This window comes from Pseudorca crassidens, chromosome 15 (assembly GCF_039906515.1).
Source record: "Pseudorca crassidens isolate mPseCra1 chromosome 15, mPseCra1.hap1, whole genome shotgun sequence".
Taxonomy (NCBI): domain Eukaryota; kingdom Metazoa; phylum Chordata; class Mammalia; order Artiodactyla; family Delphinidae; genus Pseudorca; species Pseudorca crassidens.
In genome coordinates this window covers 68067951-68090752 of record NC_090310.1, presented here as the reverse complement: position 1 = coordinate 68090752, position 22802 = coordinate 68067951, and the positions used below count along the sequence as shown (strand labels likewise).

The 22802-nt window shown below is 52.3% G+C and overlaps 1 protein-coding gene across 1 annotated transcript in view; it reads left to right on the top strand.

The window, feature by feature from the left end:
* Positions 1-22366, top strand: part of KIAA1755 (KIAA1755 ortholog) — a 42575-nt gene extending 20209 nt beyond the window's left edge. Inside the window, exons 5-14 of the mRNA XM_067708111.1 lie at positions 2827-2950; positions 5456-5549; positions 6452-6535; positions 8133-8249; positions 9967-10065; positions 10908-11056; positions 13761-13899; positions 14919-15041; positions 15694-15912; positions 19376-22366. Coding sequence (XP_067564212.1) covers positions 2827-2950; positions 5456-5549; positions 6452-6535; positions 8133-8249; positions 9967-10065; positions 10908-11056; positions 13761-13899; positions 14919-15041; positions 15694-15912; positions 19376-20077 — 1850 coding nt within the window. The 3' untranslated portion in view covers positions 20078-22366. The remainder of the gene's footprint in view (positions 1-2826; positions 2951-5455; positions 5550-6451; positions 6536-8132; positions 8250-9966; positions 10066-10907; positions 11057-13760; positions 13900-14918; positions 15042-15693; positions 15913-19375) is intronic.
* Positions 22367-22802: the final 436 nt, after the last annotated feature.

The following is a 22802-nucleotide window of genomic DNA, read 5'->3' as shown; positions in this document are numbered from 1 at the left end:
CTTGCTGGACCACAGTGTGCATTGTAGCAAGATCCCTAGCACAACAAAGTTTGAGAGGCCCCACTCTGACCATTTATTCATTGGTCAATTCCTGACATTGATTATTGGCTCCTGTCCTGTGCTGAGCACTGGGATATAAAGAGTTTGAGCCAGTGAACACCCTTAAGGAGCCCTCAGTCTTGCAGGATCTAAAAGAGGCCTAGGTTTGCTGGGGGAACCTGGGGTGGGAGAAAGGTCTCTCTAGAGGGCAGGGAGGATGTCTTCCTGGAGGAGGTGGCATCTCAGCTGGACTTTGAAAGCTGAGGAGAGTTTCACCAGATGGAGAGGGGACAGGGAAGGGAACCTCTGGCAGAAGGAACAGTGTGAACAAAGGTGGGGAGGTGGGAAAGGGTCAGGCTAATTTACGCAGTGACAGATGACCCATTCCAGCTGAGCCATTGGTGACAAGGAGAGACATAGTGTATTAGTCTGCTAGAGCCGCCCTAACAAAGTGTCATAGACTGGGGGGCTTAAACAACAGGAATTTATTTTTTCACAGTTCTGGAGGCTAGAGGTCCAAGATCAAGGTGTTGGCAGGGCTGGTTTCTTCTGAGCCTCTCTCCTTGGCTTGTAGATGGCCATCTTCTCCCTGTGTCCTCACATGGTCTTCCCAATGTGTGTCTGTGTCCAAATTTCCTCTTCTTATAAGGACACCAGTCATATTAGATTAGGGCCCACCCTAATGGCCTCATTTTAATGTAATCACCTCTTTAAAAACCTTATCTCCAAATGCAGTCACATTTTGAGGTATTAGGGGGTTAAGATTTCGATATATGAATTTGGGGGGAGAGGACACAATTCAGGTCATAACCCAAAGTATATGAAATGAGGCTGGAAGAGTGTGCAGATCCTGGGGAGACTTAAGTGCCAGGTTGAGAAATTTGTGCTTTCTGCATGAGGCCATGAGAAGCCATGGAAGGTTCTAGAGCAGGGGAGTAGCACCACTGGAACTGTGATTGAGCTCCAATACAGCAGACAAAAGCTCATCTCTTGGTGTGGTCCAGGGTCAAGGACTGAATCAGGCATGACCCCCCACCTTAACTGGCAAGTTGGGTACTGTGGCAGATGGGGAAGCTGCTTCCTCTCTCCAGGCCTCAGTCTCCTCATCAATAAAATGGGCCCAGGGACATAATGTAGCATTTCCTGACCTGAGGGACCCAATGGCCCTGAGAGGATTTCAGAGGGATATGTACAAACATCTCTAACTTTGCAAGTTATGTAATTTTTTTCATGGTTTAATTATTTCACTTTTTAAAAACTTTCTTTTATGAATAAATTCAAACATAGAGAAAAGTAGAGACTATAGGATAATGAAAACCCACATACCCATTACTCAGATTTAATAAATCTTAACATTTTGGCATGTTTCATCTTTTTTTTTTCCTGAAGTATTTTAAAGTAAATTACAGATCTTCATAGTTTACCTGTAAATATTTTAATGTGCATCTCTTAACTACAAGGACATTTTGCCTAATAACCACAGTGTCATTAAGCACACCTAAAAAAATTAAAAATAATTCCTAATACTACTCAATACCCAGCTCATATTCAAATTTCCCGTATTGTCCCCAACAAAAAGTTTTCCTTTTGGAATTTAATATAAATGAATATTAGGAAAAATCAAACCCATGATATCAAGAGGATATAAAAATATATATATACATATATATGCACATATATGTACAAATATATATATTTGTGTGTATATACAAATGTATATATTAATGTATATATTTTTGCATAAAATGTATATACAAATGTAGATTTTTTAATTTTTAAATTTTAAAATTTTCAAACACATGTGAAAGAAAGAATGCTCTAGATGGCTTCACCCCTGTGTAAGGCAGCACTTGTGAAGGTGGTTAAGTCTGTCCAAGGCTTCATGAGCTACATAGGGTCTCACACACTTACACACTGTGGAGGGTTGTACCCACATGCAGTAGGTCCTGCTCATCGCAGGGTGGCCTTGAATGAGGTGACTCTGGGGGGCAGGGCTCCGAGCCCAGGGTACAGGACAGGCTCAGTTTCCAGAGGCCTGGGACTCTTTCCCCCTGTACTTCCCCTTCCCCGCAGCGTAGACAGGCTGTGCTGACCCCCTGGGACTCAGACTCTTGACCCCTGTGGGGAACATGGAGCACCCTGTCCTGATTCCTGGAACAGGAAATAGTCGGTGGAGAACTCATGGCTGGAAGTCAGCAAGAATAAATAGTGAGCTGGCAGCCACGGGCTGCACACGGGGGGCTGAGATGAGGACAGAAATGATGATCGTTTTAACAACTGCTTTTGATTAGGCCCTTGCCCTGTGTCAAGCGCTTCTCAAGAACTGTTTCATTTAGTCTTCAAAATACCTTCATAAGTTCAGTATTGTATCCTCCCCACTTAACAGATGACGAAACTGAGACTCAGAGACACACTGACTTGCCTAAGGGCACACAGCCAGTCAGTGTGTCCCTTAAACATGGGTTTAAGCTGGGACTTAAACCCATGTCTGTGTGACCCCAAAGCTCATTCCGTGAGCTTCGTTTCCCAGGTTGCCCAGTACAGAGGGTGACCAGAGGAGGGTGGGGCTGCCTCTGCATGGAGGAGTGTTTCAGGGATGACTTTTCTGAGGAAGTGGCTTTTGAGCTGGGTCTTGAGGGATGAATAAGAGTTCAGAGTTCACAGGGGGAGGAGAGAAAGGGTATTCCAGGCAGAGGGACCAGTACAGGCAAAGGCTTGGAGGCCACAGAGCAGGTTCCCGTAGAGGGGCTCCACCAAAATTCTCAGTGTTTGTGCTTTCTTCTGTAGGAGGTCGAGACAGGGCAGGGCGGCCCCTGCTTCTGGTGTCAACCACCAAGGGGCCCTGGGAGGCACCATGGTGCACGGCCTCAGAGGTCACCAAGCTGTTCTCCTACCTGTGCACCATTCCCAGGTAAGGGGCTGGGCTAGCCTGACCACCCCATCCTCCCTCGACCTCTCAGTCCAGAGCCCAGCACCAGGTAGCAGATGGAGAGATCCTTCCAGCCAGTCATCTGTTTCCAGAGCTGGTCCTGAGCCAGATGCTGGGGGGAAAGCAGGACAGACTTGGTCCCTGCCATCAGGGCGTTCACAGGCTGGCGGGGGAGGTGGATGGTGTGCAAGAAACAGACATGGACAAGCAGCTCTCAGGGGTGTTAATGTGGTGAAGAAAACAGGGATGTTGTAGATCAGTGGTTCTCAAACTCAACAGGCATCAGAATCATCCAGAGATCTGTAAAAACAGATGGCTGGGCACTACCCCCAGAGTTTCTGATTCACTAAGTCTGGATAAGGACTGAGTTTCCTGATGCTGATGCTGCTGGGCTGAGGACACATTTTGAGAACCACTGTTGTAGAGTGAGAAGGGGGGGGCAGCTAATTTCAATTAAGAAATCAGGGAAGGCTTCTCTGAGGAGGTGATAATTGAGCTGGCATATGAATTATAAATATTTTTGAACAAATGAAGGAAAAGGTGAATGGATGAATGAATGAATAAGTGAGAGAGTAAAAGAATGAATGAGTGATGAGTGACCAGGCTGATTTCTAACACCTCCCCTTCTCTCCACCCCCCCATTCAGACTTCATGTTGGACTGGCTGGGGAAGAGGCACCATCTTTCCTCTGAGTCCCAGCCCCCAGCCAGAGCGGTCTCAGAGGTGGTGTTTGCTTGGGACTGTGGCTATAGATCCCAACCTAGAGGTTCTGCTGCTGGGGTAGGGGGTGGAGGGACTGATGGAACCCTTTGGAACCTTCTCCACCCCATAGGAGCCATCACCACCACCCGCTGGTCACTGAGATTTTTCTTCTTGTCCAAAGTGGAGTGGCTTTTCTGGTCTGAGGAGGAGATGGAAACCCCCATTCTGTGCTAAGTGTCATGGTAGACAGAATGCTGGAATCCCACCAACTTGCTGTGTTACCTGTAGGCGGTAACCTCCCCTCTCTGAGGCTTCCCTGAAAAAGGGGGATGACTAAGTGGGCTCTGAGGACCAAGCGTGGTCACAAGAGGTGGGGGTGAGGTGCAGTGTGAACTATGCATGGGGTTCTCGTATGCTGGGCTGGCTTCTCCACTCCATTGCTGGGCACCTGCCCTGGGCCAGACTTCATGCTGGGCCATGCTAGGGACCCAGATACTCCTATATTGGGCCTTGACCTCTAGGGGCATCCAGGCTGGTAGTGGAGGTAAGTGGAGAAATAAACCTCTCTCCCAGCATGGGCATAGCGAGAGGCAGGTGAGGTGTGGAGCACGAAGTCGGAGCCCTGGCCTCACCTCCGAGAGCCTCCTCTCACTGTCTGCTATAGCACCGCCGTGTACCTCAGTTTCCCCCCCAGGATAGGGATGACAGCAGACATTGACATGCCTGTTACTCTGCGCAGTCCCTGAGTACTTTACAGTAATGAATCCATCAGTCCTCAGCACAGCCTCCTGAAGCCCGCACGATTATTATCCTCCCAGACAGGTGAAACAGCGTGCCCGGGTGACTGCCATAGCTCCACCCCCCCACTGGCCACCTCTGGTTTCGTCTGTGAACTGGGTGGTTGTAAGTCTTGAAGGCGGTTGGGGGTTATTTTCCCAACTTGGCTGAATGGTCAGGGCACTTGGAAGCATAGACTCCCTGGCTCCACCCCCAGCCTGCTGGACAGATTTCTTGGGGGGTGGAGCAGGGGTGGGGGTGAGGAATTGGTATTTTAACAAGTCCTGCAATTGGGCCACTTTGGAAAATCCTAAGGTAATCACCGAAAAGTGCACTGTGAACCTATGAGGGTGTTTTGGCTGCAAGTAACAAATTCCAATTCAAAATGTCTTACCTGCTAAGGAAATGTATCAGTCTACGTCTCTGCCTTATATCTCTTTGTAAGAACTTTTTTACGGAGAGGATATCTTTCCCAAAAGCCCCCAGCAAACATCCCCTCACAGCTCATTGGCCAGAAAATGTCACATGTTCCCTATCTAAACCAATCATTGGCCAGGGGAATTGGGTCTACTGTGGGCCTCAACCAATCAGAAACCAGCCCCTGGCGGAGGGGGGATGTGATTATATGGAGGGAATTGGATTCTTGAACAAAGTGAACCTTCTGCCCACACAAAAGGGGTGGATGAAGGTTAGGTGACTCCTACTGCAACTGGGATAGTAACTTATAGTTCATGATTATTAGGGGGTAAGAGAGAGCTGTGTGAGGTACTGTGGGAGTGCTGAAGAGGGAATAACGGACTCTGCCTGGAGAAGAATCATGGAGGGCTTCCTGGAAGTGGTGTGTGTCAGGGGCACAGGGAGGCACTGGAACTTTGTCCCATGGGATGAAGAGTTCACCAGTAAATCCAGGCTTCTAGCAGCCAGTTTCCCTCACCTTCCACTAGGTCCTTCCCCCTCGAGGGCCCTAGTTCATCCAGCAAGACTGTCAATTCTGTTTACCACCCACAGGCCTGAAGATAAAACCAAGGGGCTGGCGGTCGTGATTGATGCCAGGAAACAGCCCCCACATCCCGGTCTGGTCAGTGCCTTGCAGGCCACCCAGGTGAGTGGGAGGTGGACAGCCTCAGCCTCGCAAGTCTTGCGAGCACCGGGGACCTTAGGATATTCACAGATCCTGAGAGGCTCAGAGCTGGGACCAGGAACCCAGGTAGGGTCTTAGCTGCACATAACAGAAACCCCAGCCCAGCCACGCTTAAACACAAAGGTCATTCATTGGTTTATCTGACTCCACTGTCCGGGAGTTAAACCCAACTTCAAGTATGGCTTGATTCAGGGGCTCAAATATTGCCACCAAGATCGGGTTTCTATCTCCCTATTTCTGGCCCCATTCTCCTGGGAGAGTGCCCTTCTCAGCCAGGTCCCCCTCTTGGTGGCAGTGTGGTTCCCTGCAGCTCTAACTTCATATGGGCTTTCATTGAAGTCCGGTAGGAAAGAGTGATTCTTTTCCCAGAAGTCTCAGTTTCTTTGTGTCTCCTTAGCCCAGATTCGCTCAGCTGTCCATCCATCAGCGAATCTCCGTGTCAGGGGAATGTGACATACTGATTGGCTTAGGCTTAGCCAATGAACTGAGAATGGGGGAGGGAAGAGATTGCTAACTCACCAGTATGGGCAGCAGCATAAATGGAAGTTTGGCATATGCTCACCTCATGACCTCCACGCCCAAGTCCTTCTCCCTTTACAGATGGGGAAACTGAGACCCAGAGTGGGTGGGGCACCTGGGAAGTTTGCAGTCCAGCTTGGACCTGCTGTTCTCTTGACTTCCAGTGACTCCCAATAAGTCATTTGACTCACCCTCCAAATACGGATCCAAGCCCTCCATACTGCATAAGGGTCCCAGCCATGGGGAACCCTCACCCCATCCCTGTGGCCCATTTGCCTACGTCTTAGCCGGGAGGCTCAGTGAAAGCCTAGGCGGATCAGCTCTGAAATGATTCTCTCCAACAGACTCTGGTCCCAACCTCCATCCGTGCTGTGCTCTTCCTGGGGGAGCAGGAGGCCGCTCTCCAGCTGGAGGCATCTGACATCCAGGTGAGGGGGAGGCAGCATCGGCTGCGGCGGAGGGGAGGTGGGCTGGAGCTGAGCTGGGGTGAAGGATGGCAGAATTCACAAGCTAGGAGAGGCCCTGAAATAATCAAGGGTAGGTCCATTAGATACGAGTCCAGGATGCTACAACTCTACTGCCCAGCCCCCATGGCAAGCATTGCCAAATCAGCCCCAGAATTATTTCTCCCTGGCAACCCTAGCAGCTCCCGGTGGGCACGACCACGTGATTGAGAGCTGCGCGCAGCATGAAACCCACTTGAAAGCTTCATCTTGTCAACCCCTCCTCCCTTCTTCTCAGATGGGGAAACTGAGGTCCAAGGCCATACAGCAAGCTAGAGGGGCCGTTTCCACACCTCACCTGGCCCTTCCTGTATCTCTCTCCCTAGTTTCTCTCAGCATCTCCAACTTAGATGCTAAGTTGATTCAGGGCTTCACGGGAAAGAGCACTGCAGCTCCCTTTAATCAGTGCCATGTACCACGGTCACGAGCGTGGGCACCCTGCCCTCTGCCCTGTTTCAGGAAATGATTTTATTTTATTTATTTATATATATATTTTTTGCGGTACGCGGGCCTCTCACTGTTGTGGCCTCTCCCGTTGCGGAGCACAGGCTCCGGACACGCAGGCTCAGCCGCCATGGCTCATGGGCGCAGCCGCTCCGCGGCACGTGGGATCTTCCCGGACTGGGGCACGAACCCATGTCCGCTGCATCGGCAGGCGGACTCTCAACCACTGCGCCACCAGGGAAGCCCCAGGAAATGATTCTAAAGGTCTCCTTCTACCTCCTGGTTAACAAAGAGGCACATTGTAAACTAGAGATGTACTTTTCAAGCTTTTAGGTGCCTATGAATTTCTTGGGGATTGTCCAAGTGCAGGTTCTGATTAAGTAGCTCTGGATGGGAGCTGGGATTCTGCATTCTAACGTGTTCCTAAGTCATGCTGGTGCTGCTGGTCCGTGGACCACACTTTAAATACCACACTTTAAATACCATGAAAAATGGGCTCCAAAACGCCACAGAATTCTCCCCATCCCAAGCTTAGGTATCTGGAGCCATTCATAGCATAAAGCCTCAAGCATCACTGCCTGGGGAGATGCAGTCACCTAGTCCCTGCTCCACGTCTTAGGGGATACTGTTAGGATTTGGTGACCTTTCTCAACAACCCCAAGAAGATAGTACCTTGATGGGTCTCCAGAGAACAGTACAATGATTACAAAGAAGTTACAAGACATGGGCCAGCTTCAGTCTGTTTGTTTGATTGCCTGGACACCTGTGCTGGGAAGGAGCCCAGCTCAGAAGGAAGGAGTTCCGTCATTGATTAATGTCTGCCTAGGGCACAGGCTAGGACAGTGGCAGTACGAATCCTGTTTATTTGCCATTTCTTACCCAGGGTGTGGTTCTCAATTTTGATTTGTCAGAGTTTCCGGAGAAGATTCCTTGCCCAGAAACCATCTCTTAAAGCCAAGACCAGTCTTACCCATGGGAAGTGGAGTGGTGCTGGGGCGTGGGTCTGGGCAGGACCTTCTCAAGCATCTGTCTCTACACTGAGTCCCCTGGTCCTTCTGACTTGCTTCTTTGTCTGCAGGTAGAGGTGCTGACCTCACTGAAGGCCCTCAGCCGCCACGTGGACCCCAGCCAGCTGCCCATGGCCCTGGAAGGCCCCTTCCCCTACTGCCACGGTGAATGGGTGCAATTCTTCCAGGTATCTACCATCACAGCCTTCACCCCCCACCCTCACCCCTTCTGTTTCTCCCTTCACCGTCCTGCCCCATGGATCCACTGAACTTATCAGGTTCAAAGACAGTCATTCAACAAGTGTTTACAATGAGGGTGCAGAGTGGAGTGACTAAGAGCTCAAGCTCTGGGGCCAGGAGTCCTGGGTTTCAATCCCAGCTCTGCTGTGTGACCTTGGGTAAGTTACACACCTTCTCGGAGCCCTCTTCCTCAGTGACGAAATGGGGCTGATGTGAGGCTTGAGTTCATGTGTGTAAAGAGCTTAGAAGAGTGTCTGGCACATGCTAAGAGTGATGTTAGTGTTAACTGCAAATACATTTACAGACATCTGCTTTGTGGACACACAAAACTCGGGAAGCTTGGGGTCTGGTGAGGGAGGCAGATGTGCTCCCTTCTGTAAGAGGGAGGAAGTAAGGAAACTTCCAGGGCTGGGCTCCTTTCCTGTGTGACCTCAATCCTTCCTCACCGCAACCCTGCGAGGGGGCACCTCATGCCCAGTTTAACACATGAGGATGCATAGGATAGGCACAACTTCCACAGCCACACACAGGAGCTTATGGGCTTGAACCGCACCAGGACCAGTGCCCATAGTTGCCCGCCCAGGGCTTTCTCTAGACCAGGGCAGCCCGACTTCAGCACTATTCACATTTGGGGTCAGATAATTCTTTTCTGGGGGAGCTGTTTGTGCACTGTCATGTGATTAGCACCATCCTTGGCCCCTACCCACTCTGACAACAGCATCCTCCAAATGATGACAACCAAAAGTGTCTCCAGACATTGCCAAATGTCCCCTGGGGTACACAACCATCATGCATGGAGAACCACTGGTCTATAGTCTAACGCGGCTGTTTGCTTATTTGCTTTCGGCCTGGTCCTCTTCTTTTTAAGATTGGGTCTATTTTTGAATAGACCCTGTGTTCAAAATTCAAATGGTACAAAAGGGTATATACTGAAAAATATCTCTTTTCCTATTTGTCCCACAGGCCCCCAGTTCCCCTCTCCAGAGGCCTCCAATTAATCCAGGGGCCTTTGAACTATATTTTTGCTTTAAAACCTTCCCTTTAAATGAAATCTTACCTATAGAGCCAGCATATAAAACTGGTAATGAGGATGAGTATCGGTGCTATTCTAAGTGGCTGGCACAAATAAACCCATTTAGTCCTCCCACAAGCCTCTAAGGCAGGAAATGGGGAAATGATCCCATTTTGCAGAAGAGGAAGTAGAGGCACAGAGAGGTTAAGAAACTTGCCCGAGGCCTCAGAGCTAGTAAGTGGTGGAGCTGGGCTGAAGTGGGACCCGGAGAGGATGTCCTCTACCCCTGCCCTCTCACCCCCTCCTACCATTCCCTCTCCCACAGGCCTGGGAGTAAGTCAGGCCTGTCTTCTCTTTTTCTCTCTCATTCCCAGCATGAGTGGTTCTCAAACTGTGGTCCCTGGACCAGCAGCATCAGGGCCACCTGGGAACCTGTTAGAAATGCACACTCTCAGGCCCCACCCCAGAGAAACTAAACCAGAAACTCAGGAGGAAGGCTCAGCAGCCTGCTTTATAACTGACTTTCCAGGGGATTCTGATGCAGCTGAAGTTTGAGAACCACCACCCCGCGTGTCCTCCTGGTGGGAGGAGGGGAGAGGCACCCTCTCCACTGGCCCAGGCTAACATCCCCACTCTGGCCTCCTTTCCTGCAGAAGCTGGACCCTTTCCTTGCTGACCTCCGCCAGGCCTCCTCGCTGCTAAAGGCTTCCATCAGGGAGTTTGAGAAGGGTGACCCCCCTGGAGGGGTGCAGGTGAGACAAGAGCCTGAGGTGGGGAAACCACACCACATCCCTTATTTCATGGACCAAGGGCTCAGTGAAGGGGCTTTGTTTTCATTCATTCATTCAACCGATATTTACTGGGCAGTCACCATGTGTCACGGCCTGGAGACCCAGCCTGGGGCAAATCGACTTGTCCCTGCCCTCGTGGGGCTCATGGTACGGTGCGAAAGGTCATAATTTAAAAAATAAACAGAAATGGACATGTCATTACAAGTGATGCTGAATGCTGTGAAAGTAAGATTGAGAAAAATGGGGAAGGAGGGTATAGAAGTTGAGCCTTGAAGGATGGGACGGAGCCATGGGATTTGGTCTGTGCTTGGTCTGTTCAGGAAGAGCAAGGAGGCCAGTGTGGAACAGAGTGGGGGAGAGGAGGATAGAACGAGAGGATCTTCTGGATCCATGGGGCTGTATCAGGGAGGAGTTGGGTTGGGATTTGATTCTAAATGGGCAGAGAAGCCGCTGGAGAGTTCTAAGCAGCGGCACTGGGATGATCAGATTGGCACTTTGAGATCCATCTGGTTGTCATTCAGAGAACAGATTGCAGGGGAAGCCAGAGTGCCACAGAGAGATCAGTAAAGAGGCTGGGATGGGCGTCCCAGCAAGAGATGATGGTGCTTGGACCAGTGAGGTTGCCACGGTGATGAGAGGAAGCTCGGCTTGAGGAGATGTTTTAGAGATAGAAAGGAGAGACTTTCTGTAGAACCTTGAACGCCAAACTGGGGGAGTCAGACGTGATTGGGGTGTGGGGAGCCCTGGAAGGTTATAGAAGGAAAGTGGGGATTGAGCCGCAGGCTACCTCCCTACCCTGGCAGGAGGCCTCCAGGTGTCTGAGCAAGTCCAAGGAGCTGATGGAGGCTGTGCTGAGGGACCCAGGCCTGTTGGGCCTCCAGCGAGAAGGCGGAGCCACCCTGGCCAGGCTGCGACAGGAAGGCAGCAGGCTGAACTTCAACCCAGACATCAGGTACGGACACCAGGCTTTTCCTTCCCCGCCCTATCCTATTCCCCAGACTGGGACTCGGGGCTGGGGTCACTTCGCTGAGAGGACACATAGGGTGGGCTCTGAAGATGCCCAGGATGGGGTGTTTGCCGGGCCCATATCCTGGACGGAGGCCTGATCACGGGCCCCCAGCCTATACCTTGGCAAGTCCCTTCTCTGCGGCCCCTCCTCAGTCCAGGCATCAGAGGACAGCACCCCCATTTCTGGTCACTGTCATGGACCAGGGATGCTCTCTGACCCAGACACTGGGCTGAGCCCCTTTAAGAGCCCACCTCTTATTCCTCAAAAGACCATGTGAGGCTCACATCCTCCTGTTTGGCTGATAAATACCTGAGGCTAAGCGAAGGGAAGTAACAGCCAGACCAGCTGAGCACTAACCCCTGCACTGCCCTACCCTTCGTGGCAGGGGCCAGGGGAACCTCGTGCTGTGCCAGGGTCACAGAACCACAGAGCAAGAAATACGCATTCCTAGAAAGAACCAATTTTCTTAAATTTAGGAGTGGGGTGGAGGAGAGGTGCAAGTCAGGAATTAAATCAGCCGGTAGTTGTATATATTTTATCTCTGTTAGAATGAACACTACTACAAAGTTTGCGTAATCCAAGAACATTTTATTTATTTAACCTCCTCCTCTCAACAGCACTTAGTATGAACACAGCATTGTTCTGAGGGCTTTAAGGATATTAATGTGGTTAATTCCCACCCACGAAGGGGCTCCGAGTATTACCCTCATTTTACAGTGGAGGAGCCTGAGGTTCAGGGAGAGGTTAAGTGACTTGCCCAGGGCCACACATCTGGGATGTGGTGGGGCTGAGACTTGAACCCAGGCAGCCTAGCCCAGAATCTTGAACACACCACCCTGAGCTCTGCCCACAGAGAGATTCATGCTGATGTGAGCGCTGGGCGGCAGTGGACCCTGGTGCTCGGTGTGGAGTTGTCCTCACTGCCCCTCACACAGCCTGGTGGGGCTGGCACTGCCTTTCCCAGCATGCCCCTGCCTCACTGACTGGGCCCCCAAGCCCCTTTGGTCCAACATAGGCCCCTCCAGACCGTTGGCCACCAGCAGCTCCACCAGGGAGCGCTGTGGTCCCGCGTGAGCCGCTGCGTGTTTCTTAGGCACCTCCTGCCTGCCCGGCCCGTTTCTCCCTCCCTTTGCCAGACAGACTGGCATTTTCCATCCCGTTCACGCACCCTGGGTGCTCACCCCTTCCATGGAAGGGCAGTGACCTGTGGGAAGCTACAGTCAGATAAGGAGGCTTAGGGCAAGGCTCCCTCCAGGAAAACGGGCTCTCCTTCCATCTCCTCTTTTTCCTTTTCCTTCTAAAGGACCCCAAGGGCAGAGGAGGGTGGGGTGGGATTTGAGGGGTGTTGGGAAAGCCCTGAGATTCCTCCTTTCACCCAAGTTTTTCCTGAAATCCCATCTGCATCCCTTCATTTATGTCTTGCTGGCCTTGATCATTTTTTAAAATCATGTGCAGAAAAGGCCGTGGACTGAGTTCCAATTCAGACTGCCATGCGTGTGAGTGAGAACCTCTCTCTGGAGGATCAGTTTTCCTATGTGTAAATGTTTTCCTATCTGTAAAATAGAGGCCAGAGTGGAGAAGTGTGTTACAGCCACTTGTCATCATTGCAATAGAAATAACAAGCGCTTTGTAAATAAGTTCATTTGTACCATTTTTTTAGATTCCACATATAAGCAAATGAACTTATTTACAAAACAGAAACAGAGTCACAGAAGTAGAAAATAAACCTGTGGTTACCAGGAGGAAGGGGGAGGGAGGGATAAATTGGGAGATCGGGCTTGACATATACACACTATTGTATATAAAATAGATAACTAATAAGGACCTACTCTATAGCACAGGGACCTCTACTCAATACTCTGTAATGACCTATATGGGAAAAGAATCTAAAAAAGAGTGGATATACGTATATGTATAACTGATTCACTTTGCTGTTCAGCAGAAACGAATGCAACATTTTAAATCAACTATACTCCAATAAAAATTAATTAACAAAAATAAAAGAAATAACAAGCGCTAACAGCACCGTGGGCCAGGCACTGTGTTAAGTGTTTTGAGTGCGTGAGGGCGGGTTTGCCTGAGGCGCTTCGGGAAGCGCTGAGGTCCAGGCCACTCTCTGAGCAGGACTCCGGTGGGTTGGGGAGGGGCCTGGGCATTGAGATTTTTAAAGCTCCCAGAGCAGGTTCTAATTGTGTTGCCAGGGTTGAGAGCCAAGGGGTTAGATTCTTTAATTCTCACAACCCCCCTGTGAAATGTGTTCTGTTATCCCCATTTTTTATAGCTGAAGAAACGGAGACAGAAAGGTTGAGAAGTTTGTACAAGGTTCTGTTACTAGAAGGTAGCAGGGCTGGGATTTGAACCCAGACCTCTCCAGCTCGGTTCATACCCTCCTGGGGAAAGGCAGGGTCATTTGGTTTCTCGCTGTGTCCTCTGGTCCTCCCAGTCCCACGCAAGGCCAAGGCTGAGGCCCAGAGAGGTGTAGGGACCCGCCCAAGCTCACACAGCAAGTCAGCAGCTGAAATACCCAGGCCAGGGCCACAGAGCTGGTGGGAGCCGCGGAGGCATGCCTATGCTAGGCAGGAGTGCTGGGGTTCCGGGTCAGGGGGTCAGCATCTTGGGTTTTCTCTCACACTCCTCGGCCTCCCAGGAGCCATCTGGCCGAAGCTGCTGCCCTGTACAGCCTCGTGGATGAACAGTTGCATGTCCTCGTCACTGTGTCCAACCACCTCCTGAGGAGGCTGGAGCTCCGCGTCCGCCTGGGCCGCCTGGAAACTGCCATCCACCAGGTGAGAGAGGAGGAAGCTGGCCCTGGGACGTGACGGGGTGGTGGGCGGCTCCTGCCTCTCCAGGCCCCACCCCAGCCAGGCGCTTCGCTCTCGTAAAACGACAGCAGGCAGGCATTCTTGGAGCACATGACATGCACTCCATAGTGCTTGATAGGTGAAGACATAACTCCAGAAGCTGCATTTTTTAAACACCGACTTTGTGCCAAGCCCTGGGCCAGAGCCTTTGTGTCCATCACCGCTTTCCAACCTCATCCCTTACCAGTGATGTGGGCAAGATGCTAGGATTTCTCCTACTCATCGATAAGGACACTGAGACTGGGAGACATTATGTCATCTGCCCGTGGCTGCACACCTAGGGGTCTGATCCTGGAGCCCACACCTGGCACCACTCTGTCCAACTGTTGATGCCTAGAACCAACGCATCCCTTCATGCTCTGGGCCGTGGAACAGAGTGTGCCTGGAACCAGACGGCCTGGTTCCAATGCTGGCTCTAGCACTTACTAGCGGTGTGACAAGGTATTTTACTATTCAGTGCCTCGGTTTCCTCACCTGTTAAATGGGGGATAATATTAGTGCCTGCCACATGGGACTTTGTGAGGATAAAGTGGGTGATGCTCTTTTAAGACACCCAGAATACGAAGAAGACTTCTGCTTATGGGATCAAGAGCCATTTTACCCCCTCTGTCCTTCCTTGAATCCTCACGTCTACCCCATTTTGCCACTGAATAAACTGAAGCCCAGAAAGGAGAAGTGACTTGCGCAGTTCACACAGGGAGTTCATGGCAGGGCCGTGCACCTTCCTCTGGCACTGTTTGGATGGTGAGAACCACGCCCCACCCCCACCCCAAGCTGTCTCTTTTCCTCCCCAGAATTGGGAGGGTTTCAGTCCAGGCCGGTGGCATAGGCCCAGCCCCCAGATGACTGAGGACAAGACTTCAGCTTCCCAGGAAGGTGGCAAACTGGCCTAAGGATGTCTCCTCAGCAGCCCCTCATGTCCAAACCTCCCTCCCCTGCCCCAGGTCAGCAACTGGATGGAGCAGGAAGGAAGCCAGTGCCTGCAAGTGCTGACCCCCAAGGACGGAAGCTTGGAGACAGTGGAGAAAGCCCACGCAGAGTTTGAGGACTTCTTCCTTCAGGCTGCGGTGTGTTTCTAAAACTGAGGGCGGGGTGGGGGGGGAGCAGATAGAGAGGGCAGGAGATGGGGGTGGCACTGCTGGGGAAAAGTTGCGGAGGCGGGAAAGTGGAAGAAAGCTTCCCAAGACAGTGAGGAGAGCAACTTGGAACACAAAGCATTCAGCTTAGATATTGTCTCCTCCAGGAAGCCTTCCCTGACTACCAAGTACAAAGATGGCCCATCTCAGAATGCCTGGAGGGCTTCTTAAAATACACATTCCAGGGTCCTACCCTAGCCCTACTGAGTCAGCCTCAGAGCTGGGGTGGGGGGAGAGAATCTGCATCCTTGATGTGCTGGGTCCTGGGGCACAGGGTGATTCAGCCTCTGTTTCAGCCCTCGGGGAACTTCCAGGCCAATGGAGGGCGGAGACAAGATGGGAGGCTGGGGGCAACAGGGAAATAGCCAGAAAAGGAGAACTGTGGGGACACAGGCGAGGAGCCTGTAACCCAGACTCTGGGGTTGGAGAATTTTGCCAGAAGAGGGTGACGCTAAGCAGAATCCCAGCAGGCAAAGTAAACCCTGGGTTCCCATTTTACAGATGAGGAAACTGAGGCTCAGGAAGTCTCATAACCCGGTAGTAAGGCTGGAGCTGAGTAGACACCCCTCCCCTCCCTGCTCAGGCCCAGTACCGCCGTGGCCTGGAGCTGTGCAAGCAGGCGGCCCAGCTGGGAGCTGCAGCCAGGGCCAGGGAGGCGGGAGGAACAGAGCTCCCGGAGCTGGCAGGCTTCACCTTCACCCAGCGGGCCTTCCAGGCTAAGCTGACCCACTTCTACATGGCAGCCGAGCGGCAACGCACAGACCTGGAGACGCTGCTCCACCTCCACCACTTCTGCAAGAAGGTGAGCCTGGCAGCCCACCTGCATAAACTCCCAGCTCCCCCAACACCTAGGACGTAGGGTGGGGGCAGGGAACAGCCTAGACACAGCACTAGGCTCTTTTCATTCCATAGTCCCGTGAGGGGGAAAACGCATTACCTGCATTTTCCAGAAGGGAAACAAGGTTTGCAAGATTAAGTTACCCTCCTTAAACCAGGTCCAGCTAATCCCTGACCCCAGCTTGTCCCACTACACAGGCAGTCTCCCAGTGACCCAGATATCACCTCTCAAAGGAAATCACCTGCTTCTTAAACGTTGGGATTAGGGGAAGGATCCTGGGGATTTCTGAGAATCTGATCAAAGCCATAGACTTTCTCTCCACACATAGACCTCTGCAGGCAACTTCACAGGGTCAGGACCAGGCTCAGAACCTTGATCTCGTCCCACCCCTCTATTACAGTGTTAGGGAAACAGGATCAGAGAAGTACCATCACTTAGCCAAGGTCACACAGCAAGCCATGGCACCATTGTGCTCTTTCCCATGCCCCACCTTGCCCTGCACAGATGCGTTGGAGGAGACAGCTGGGGAAGGAAGGAAGGAAGGGACAGTTGGCTGAGGGCGGGCCCAGAGGCTGCTCTGAGCATCCTCAGAACAGAGGCCTCAGTCCTCACCAGGAACCCAGCGTTTGGCCAGGAGGGAGGAGGAGGGGGTAGGGCTACTGGGGCAAGGGTCGGGGGCCTGGGCAGAGGTGAGTTAGGAAACAAGAATAACTCCATTACTTTGCATCTGTCATCTCTTGGAACCCAATGTGGCAAGGTTGACCAGCTCCATTGTACAGATGAGGAAACTGAGGGCCCAGAGAGGGGCAGCACCTTGCCCAAGGCCACACAGCTAGAGAAAAGAAGAGCTGGAATTTGAACCCAGATGTGTCCATGTGCTATGTTCTTCTGCAAAGGAGAGCGAAATGACAAGCAGTTCTTGTGTCCAAGCAGACGTGATGACGATGGTGATGAGGGTTAGATGACTATTATGGGGTAGCCCACATTATTGACTGTGTTCACCATGCCAGACCCTCCTAAAAGCACTTTGCATACCTAGCCCGATTTAATTCTCATCCTATCTTTGTGAGGGAGGGGCACCGACATTGCTTCCATTTTACAGATGAGGAAAGTAAGGTCCAAAGAGGAAAGTGGCTTTCTCAGCATCCGCTAGCCCGGTTGGTCAAGCAGGATTTGACTTCAGAGTCTCTGCGCCTCTTAAATCCATTTAGCCAAATCCCTCCCAGGGGAGGGGAGCAAGGGAGCAGCCTGAGAGAGCTGTAACCCAGATGAGACAAGAACCCACACCTCTGGCCTGGGCCCAGTGCCCTCAGCTGCCCCTCGCACTGGCCACTGACGATGAAGCATGGGAAGAGCCTGACCCTAGCCTCCCAGCTGTCAGGCCAGCCCAGCACACAGGGCACCAAGAACGCAGAGGCTTCGGGGGCAGCGGGAGGGACTTGGTCAACTCACACCTGGGGCACTGGGAGGACAGGCCACTCTCTGTCTCCCTCAGGCAAGGGAGGTAGATGTGGGCAGAGGCAGCGAAGGGATTCCCCGCGCCCAGCTGTTCAGAAGTTAGAGAGCGAGACAGCAGGAGGATCTGAGACTTAGAGTCAGGGATATGCCTGCATGGGCTCTGTGACCTCAACAGTGGCCTTCACTGCTCTGGGCCTCAGCTTCTTGTCAAGAATAATGATGATAATAATAACAACCAATGCTTAGGTACGGAGTTCTTATTGTCTGCAGGCCCTGTTCTAGTCATTTCACATATGGTATTATGGTCACACCAACCCTGTGAGGCAGGAAGCCCAGAGAAATCAAGTCACTGACCCAGGGTCACACAGCTAGGAAGTGGCATAGTTGAGATTCGAACCCAGGTCATCTGGCTCTCGTGCAGAGAAGTGAGAATTAAATTAAATGTAAGTAACCCCTCCCCCTGCCCCTACACCCGACTTTGCTCAAATCTGGAATTATTATTTTTAACACCGATGTTAAATTATTGTTTTTAACACGGATGTACTGTTAATGTTGTCATTAGCAGTAGTGGTAGGAGGAGTAATGCCTCATAGATTAAGGGGATCTGGAAGCTTCTCTCTCTTGTTTACTAATTTTAGCGGATTTCAGCCCCATCGGCCTTCCCTGGAGAAAGCAAACTGGCTCCAGCACTGAGGCCTTTGCACTGGCTGTTCCCTCAGCCTGGAAAGCCCTTCCCCTCGACAGCACCTTCTCCTCTCTGGCCCTGAATTTTAATCCGCACAGCAAGGGGTGGGGCAAGATGATTTCTGAGTTGTTCTCCACCTCTGTCCAGCTTGGCCTGGAATATCTGGTTCCAGACAGACAGACGGACAGACAGTACGGCTCAGTGCTGAGCTCAGCCCCAGGTGGAGAGCAGGCATGCGGCAGCTTTAGCACTAAATAATAATAACATGATTGTGTCGCTAACGGAGATTTATGGAGCCCTTTCCCAGCCATGAGCTCAATGTGCTTCTGCAAATATGAAGCCATTTATCTAAAGACAAGTTCCCTTAATCCGCGGAAAGATGGTTTCCTCGGAGAAAATTGTTCTCCAATCCCCACTGCCTAACAGCTTGCTGTTGGCTTCTAAATTAATGGAGAGAAAGATTATGTTTTTCACGAGCTGCTGGGAACATGTTGGCTCCTTTGCAACCTGCAGACATTTTGTGGGTGAAGTGGGTACAGGCAGGATCCTAAAATGCGGCAGAGGCCCGGCCAGAGCGAGGGGGCCTCCGGGCCTGGGCTGGCTGACAGTCTCACTGTGTGACTGCAAGGGCAGGGCCCTGCCTGGGCCAGTTTCTCCTGTGCAAGGAGGTGCTTGGAAGATACCCTCTTGAGGGCTGGACAGGGCTGAGTTTGAATCCCAGCTCCTCCCTGACTTGCAGCGTGACCTGGGACAAGTGATTTCATGTGTGTGAGCCTCAGTTTCCTCCTCTGTAAAATGGGCTGCTGGTTCAGTGTGATCCTACATGAGATGCACAGAGCCTGGCAAACAGTCAGCGTTCAATAAATATTAGCCAGACTCCTCCCTCAGCACCACTTATGAGGGGTTCATACAATCCGAGAATCACTCAAATTTCCATGATTATCTATCACAACCTCTACTTTACTGAGGGGGAAACTGAGCCCCAGAGAGGGGTGAGTCCTTGCTGGCCCCTAAGTCTGTAAGACTGTGCCTGAAGATCCCAAGGGTGCTGGGGACTGTTTCCCGGTGGGTAACGGAGGGTGGTGTTCCCTGGGGAAGAAAGGGAAATATTGTCATCATCAGCGGTGGAGAAAATCACAGCTGTGCTGAGAGGCCCTAACACTGATTGGACATTTTTGTATTAATTCAGTCTAGCTGTATTTGTTCTTTAAGCCTCCTCTTGGCTCAGAGAGGCCTATCCCTGTCCTCACGGAACCCCCATCTCCCTCTCTTCTTGTCTCCCAGATGACCTGGTTCCACATGGACTGCCAGGACCTGATGGCCCAGCTCAGGCTGGGCAAGGCCCAAAGGGCCAGCCCTGGGGACCAGCGCCGCCTCCACCGCTACCTGAAGCGCCTGGCGTCCGAGTTCCCTGCCGAGAAGCTCACGGCCATGCGGCTGCAGGTGGCCTCTCTGAGCTGGGAGGGCCTGGGCCAGGACCTGTGGGAGGAGGCCCAGGAGAGGCACGAGGAGATCCAGACCCTCCTGAAGAAGGCACTGGGCCACTGTCCATGCCTGGCAGGTCCCCCTTCCCACCCGGCGGGCCGGGAACTCAGAGGGGCGGCCGCCAAGGGCCAGGACCTGAATGGAGAAGTCACTTACAAGGGAAGATGGGACCTGCCCCTCCAGGACTCACTGGGTCTGGATCGTTCGCCAAAATCCTGTTGGCCTCCTTGGGGCCCCAGACGTGTACAGAACAGAAGTTTCCAAGCAGCCCCTCCACCCCAGGAAGCTGGCCAGGCTTTTGAAGCTGATGACGGCAGAAGCCCGCATGGGCCCCTGGATCCTGCCCCTGAGCGTTATCTCACCACCTTCCTCTCCTGGCAGCAGCTCCCCAGGCAGAGTCAGATCCCCCGGCCCACTGGGGGCAGCTTCTCCTCGGAGGGGACAGACTCACAGACGTCTCTGGAGGACTCACCCCACACAAGTCCCCCTGCATCCCTCTAGCTGGGAGTTCCCGTCAATCACACCAGGCTCCGGCAGGGATGGGTATGGTTCGGGTGGGGCCCAGCTAAAGACAGAGCTGGGGAGCCCTGGACCATCCAACAGGACGTGGCTACTGAGTTTGGCTCGTGCTCTGTAGACAAGAACTCACACCTGCTCCCGGCCCCAGGAAGCTCTGGGAAGACGCGACTCTCACACATTCAGAATAGTAAGAGTGGAGGGCAGGGCAGGACGCGGAAGAGCGTGAGATTGGCTCCAAAACCCTGGAGTCTCATCGTGGAAAGAGCTGTTGGTACAGATCCTTCCAGAGACCTCCGACTTAGGCAGAACCCCACCTGGGGTTCAGGGGTATGTAAGCTTCCCCTTGGGGCACAAGGGGCAAAGTTGCCCTCATAATAGAGCCCAGGGTGGGGAGATTAGGGGAGTGGCTTCTTGTCTTAGGGTCCTAGAAACAGACCACACAAGGATTGAAGTGCGGATTTACTTGGCGGAGGAGCAGGGGAGCGAGTCTGAGAAGGGAATAAAGGGGGTGCTGTCAAGTGAATTACCACATGTAATTTATCCACTGGCGCCACTGGCCTCGGACAAAGAGAATCACCTGCTGGAGGCCAGTTAGTGCGCAAGGAAGGGGTAAGGGAGGGGGACTGTCTGCTGCACCTCTACTCTGTCACTTGGCTTCTCCAACAGACATGAGCATCAGTCTCAAGTTCAAGGAACCCCAAAGAGGACCACCTCCCTCTCCCATGATCTCTGCCTTCTTCCCCTCCCCACCACAGCTCCTCAGACCCACCCCGAAGCCCGACCTCTCTTTAGGCACAGCCTCTGGTGCCTGGCGTCATCAGATTCTGCTATGGTTGGGGCTGGAGGGTAGGGAGCCTTGTCCCCATCCAGCAGGTGGTGCAGGAGGACAGTGGGAAGAGGCTTGAGATGCTCTGATTTCAGATAGAGCATCTAGAAGACAGCCCAGAGTGACCATGGCTATCGCCTCCCCTGAATGTCATTATCCTGAGAATGTGCGCCCATCTCTGCCCTAGGATGCATCACCAAGATGGCCTCTGGTAGCCCAGCTCTGGAATTTTCCTGGCTCCAGGAAGAGGGTAGGGTGTACATCCTCCCACAAGATGAGGCTGTGGAAGGAGAGGGAGGCAGGACTGGAGCGGGCCTGGGAGGACAAACAGGGTTTCTCAAGGGTAATCTCAGGCTTCCCTGGTGGCGCAGTGGTTAAGCATCCGCCTGCCAGTGCAGGGGACACGGGTTCAAGCCCTGGTCCGGGAAGATCCCACATGCCGTGGAGCAACTAAGCCTGTGCGCCACAACTACTGAGCCTGTGCTCTAGAGCCCATGAGCCACAACCACTGAGCCCACGTGCCACAACTACTGAAGCCCGTGCGCCTAGAGCCCGTGCTCCGCCACAAGAGAGGCCACCGCAATGAGAAGCCCGCGCACTGCAACAAAGAGTAGCAGCCCCCGTTCGCTGCAACTAGAGAAAGCCCGCGCGCAGCAACGAAGACCCAACGCAGCCAAAAATAAATAAAATAAGTAAATTTAAAAAAAATTATTAAAAAAAAGAGTAATCTCAGCAGAGAGATCCACACAAACCTCAATGCCCAAAATCTTCCAGGACTCAAGATTTCATCAAGAGTGGTCTGGGGCCTGTCTGCCTCAGAACCACGAGCAGAGCTGATCAAAGGCAGCGTCTTAGGGGATCTCACCCCAGATAGTTAAAACTAGACCCTTGGGGCAGTGGTGGCTGGAGTCTGCATGTGTAACCAAGTGCTCATGCAACACAGTGAGGTGGGGTGCTGTTGGGAAACCCTTGGGGCTAAGGCCTGAGCCGCCCCCAACCCCCACCCCAAGCCAGCTCTGATTCTTGCATTCCAGTCTCCTGCCTTCTGTCCAGACAGGCCTGAGGATGCAGGAGGCATTTGATCAGTCCAGCTCCATCCAGGCCTGTTGCCTCAGAGGGGGGCCGAAGGCTCTTAAAATGCTGTTGCCATAGCAACAGCATCCAGCCAGTAGGGACCACAGGCAGGGAGCCAGGGCACCCGGGGTGCAAGGATGAAAACTGACTTCTGAGAGACTACAGTTACGGCTAGTGCTCAGGGGGGCTGAGGAGGGGTATGGATAATCCAAGAATCCTTGGGAGGGAGGGGCCCCCAAAGCCATCTTGTGCATCCCTCTGTCTCCAGGAAGAGCCGAAAGCCCACAATTTGTCTACTCACAGCAGCCCAAAGGGGAGAAGGGGATGCAGAAATGAAATATAATAATGAATAATAATATTACTAGCCAACATTTATTCTGCATTTTCTTTGTGCCTGACTTGGTGCTAAGCCCTTTAAAAGCTTTGCGGGGCTTGTTGAAATGTTCACAACAATCCAATGAAGCCAATACTAGTTTCACCCCATTTTACTGAGGAGGAAACTGCTTTTCAAGCTCCAGGGGTTGGTGGGCAAGAGGTGATAGGAGGAGCATGGCCTGGGAGTCAGGGACCTCACCTGGCACTTCCGTCCTGCTGCCAGCTGCCTGTGTGACCCTGGGCAGGTTGCTTCCCCTTTCTGGCCCTTGGTTTACCCTATCTGTACAATCAGGTCATTGAATGGATAAGGATCTTTCTTGTCTTTGTAATCAGAGAACCCAGCCTTTGAATCCAGGCTTAATAGCCTGGTGACTCTGAGCAGATGGCCGCCTCTCAGTTTTCCCATCTGTCCAATGGGTTTTGTCAAGCCTG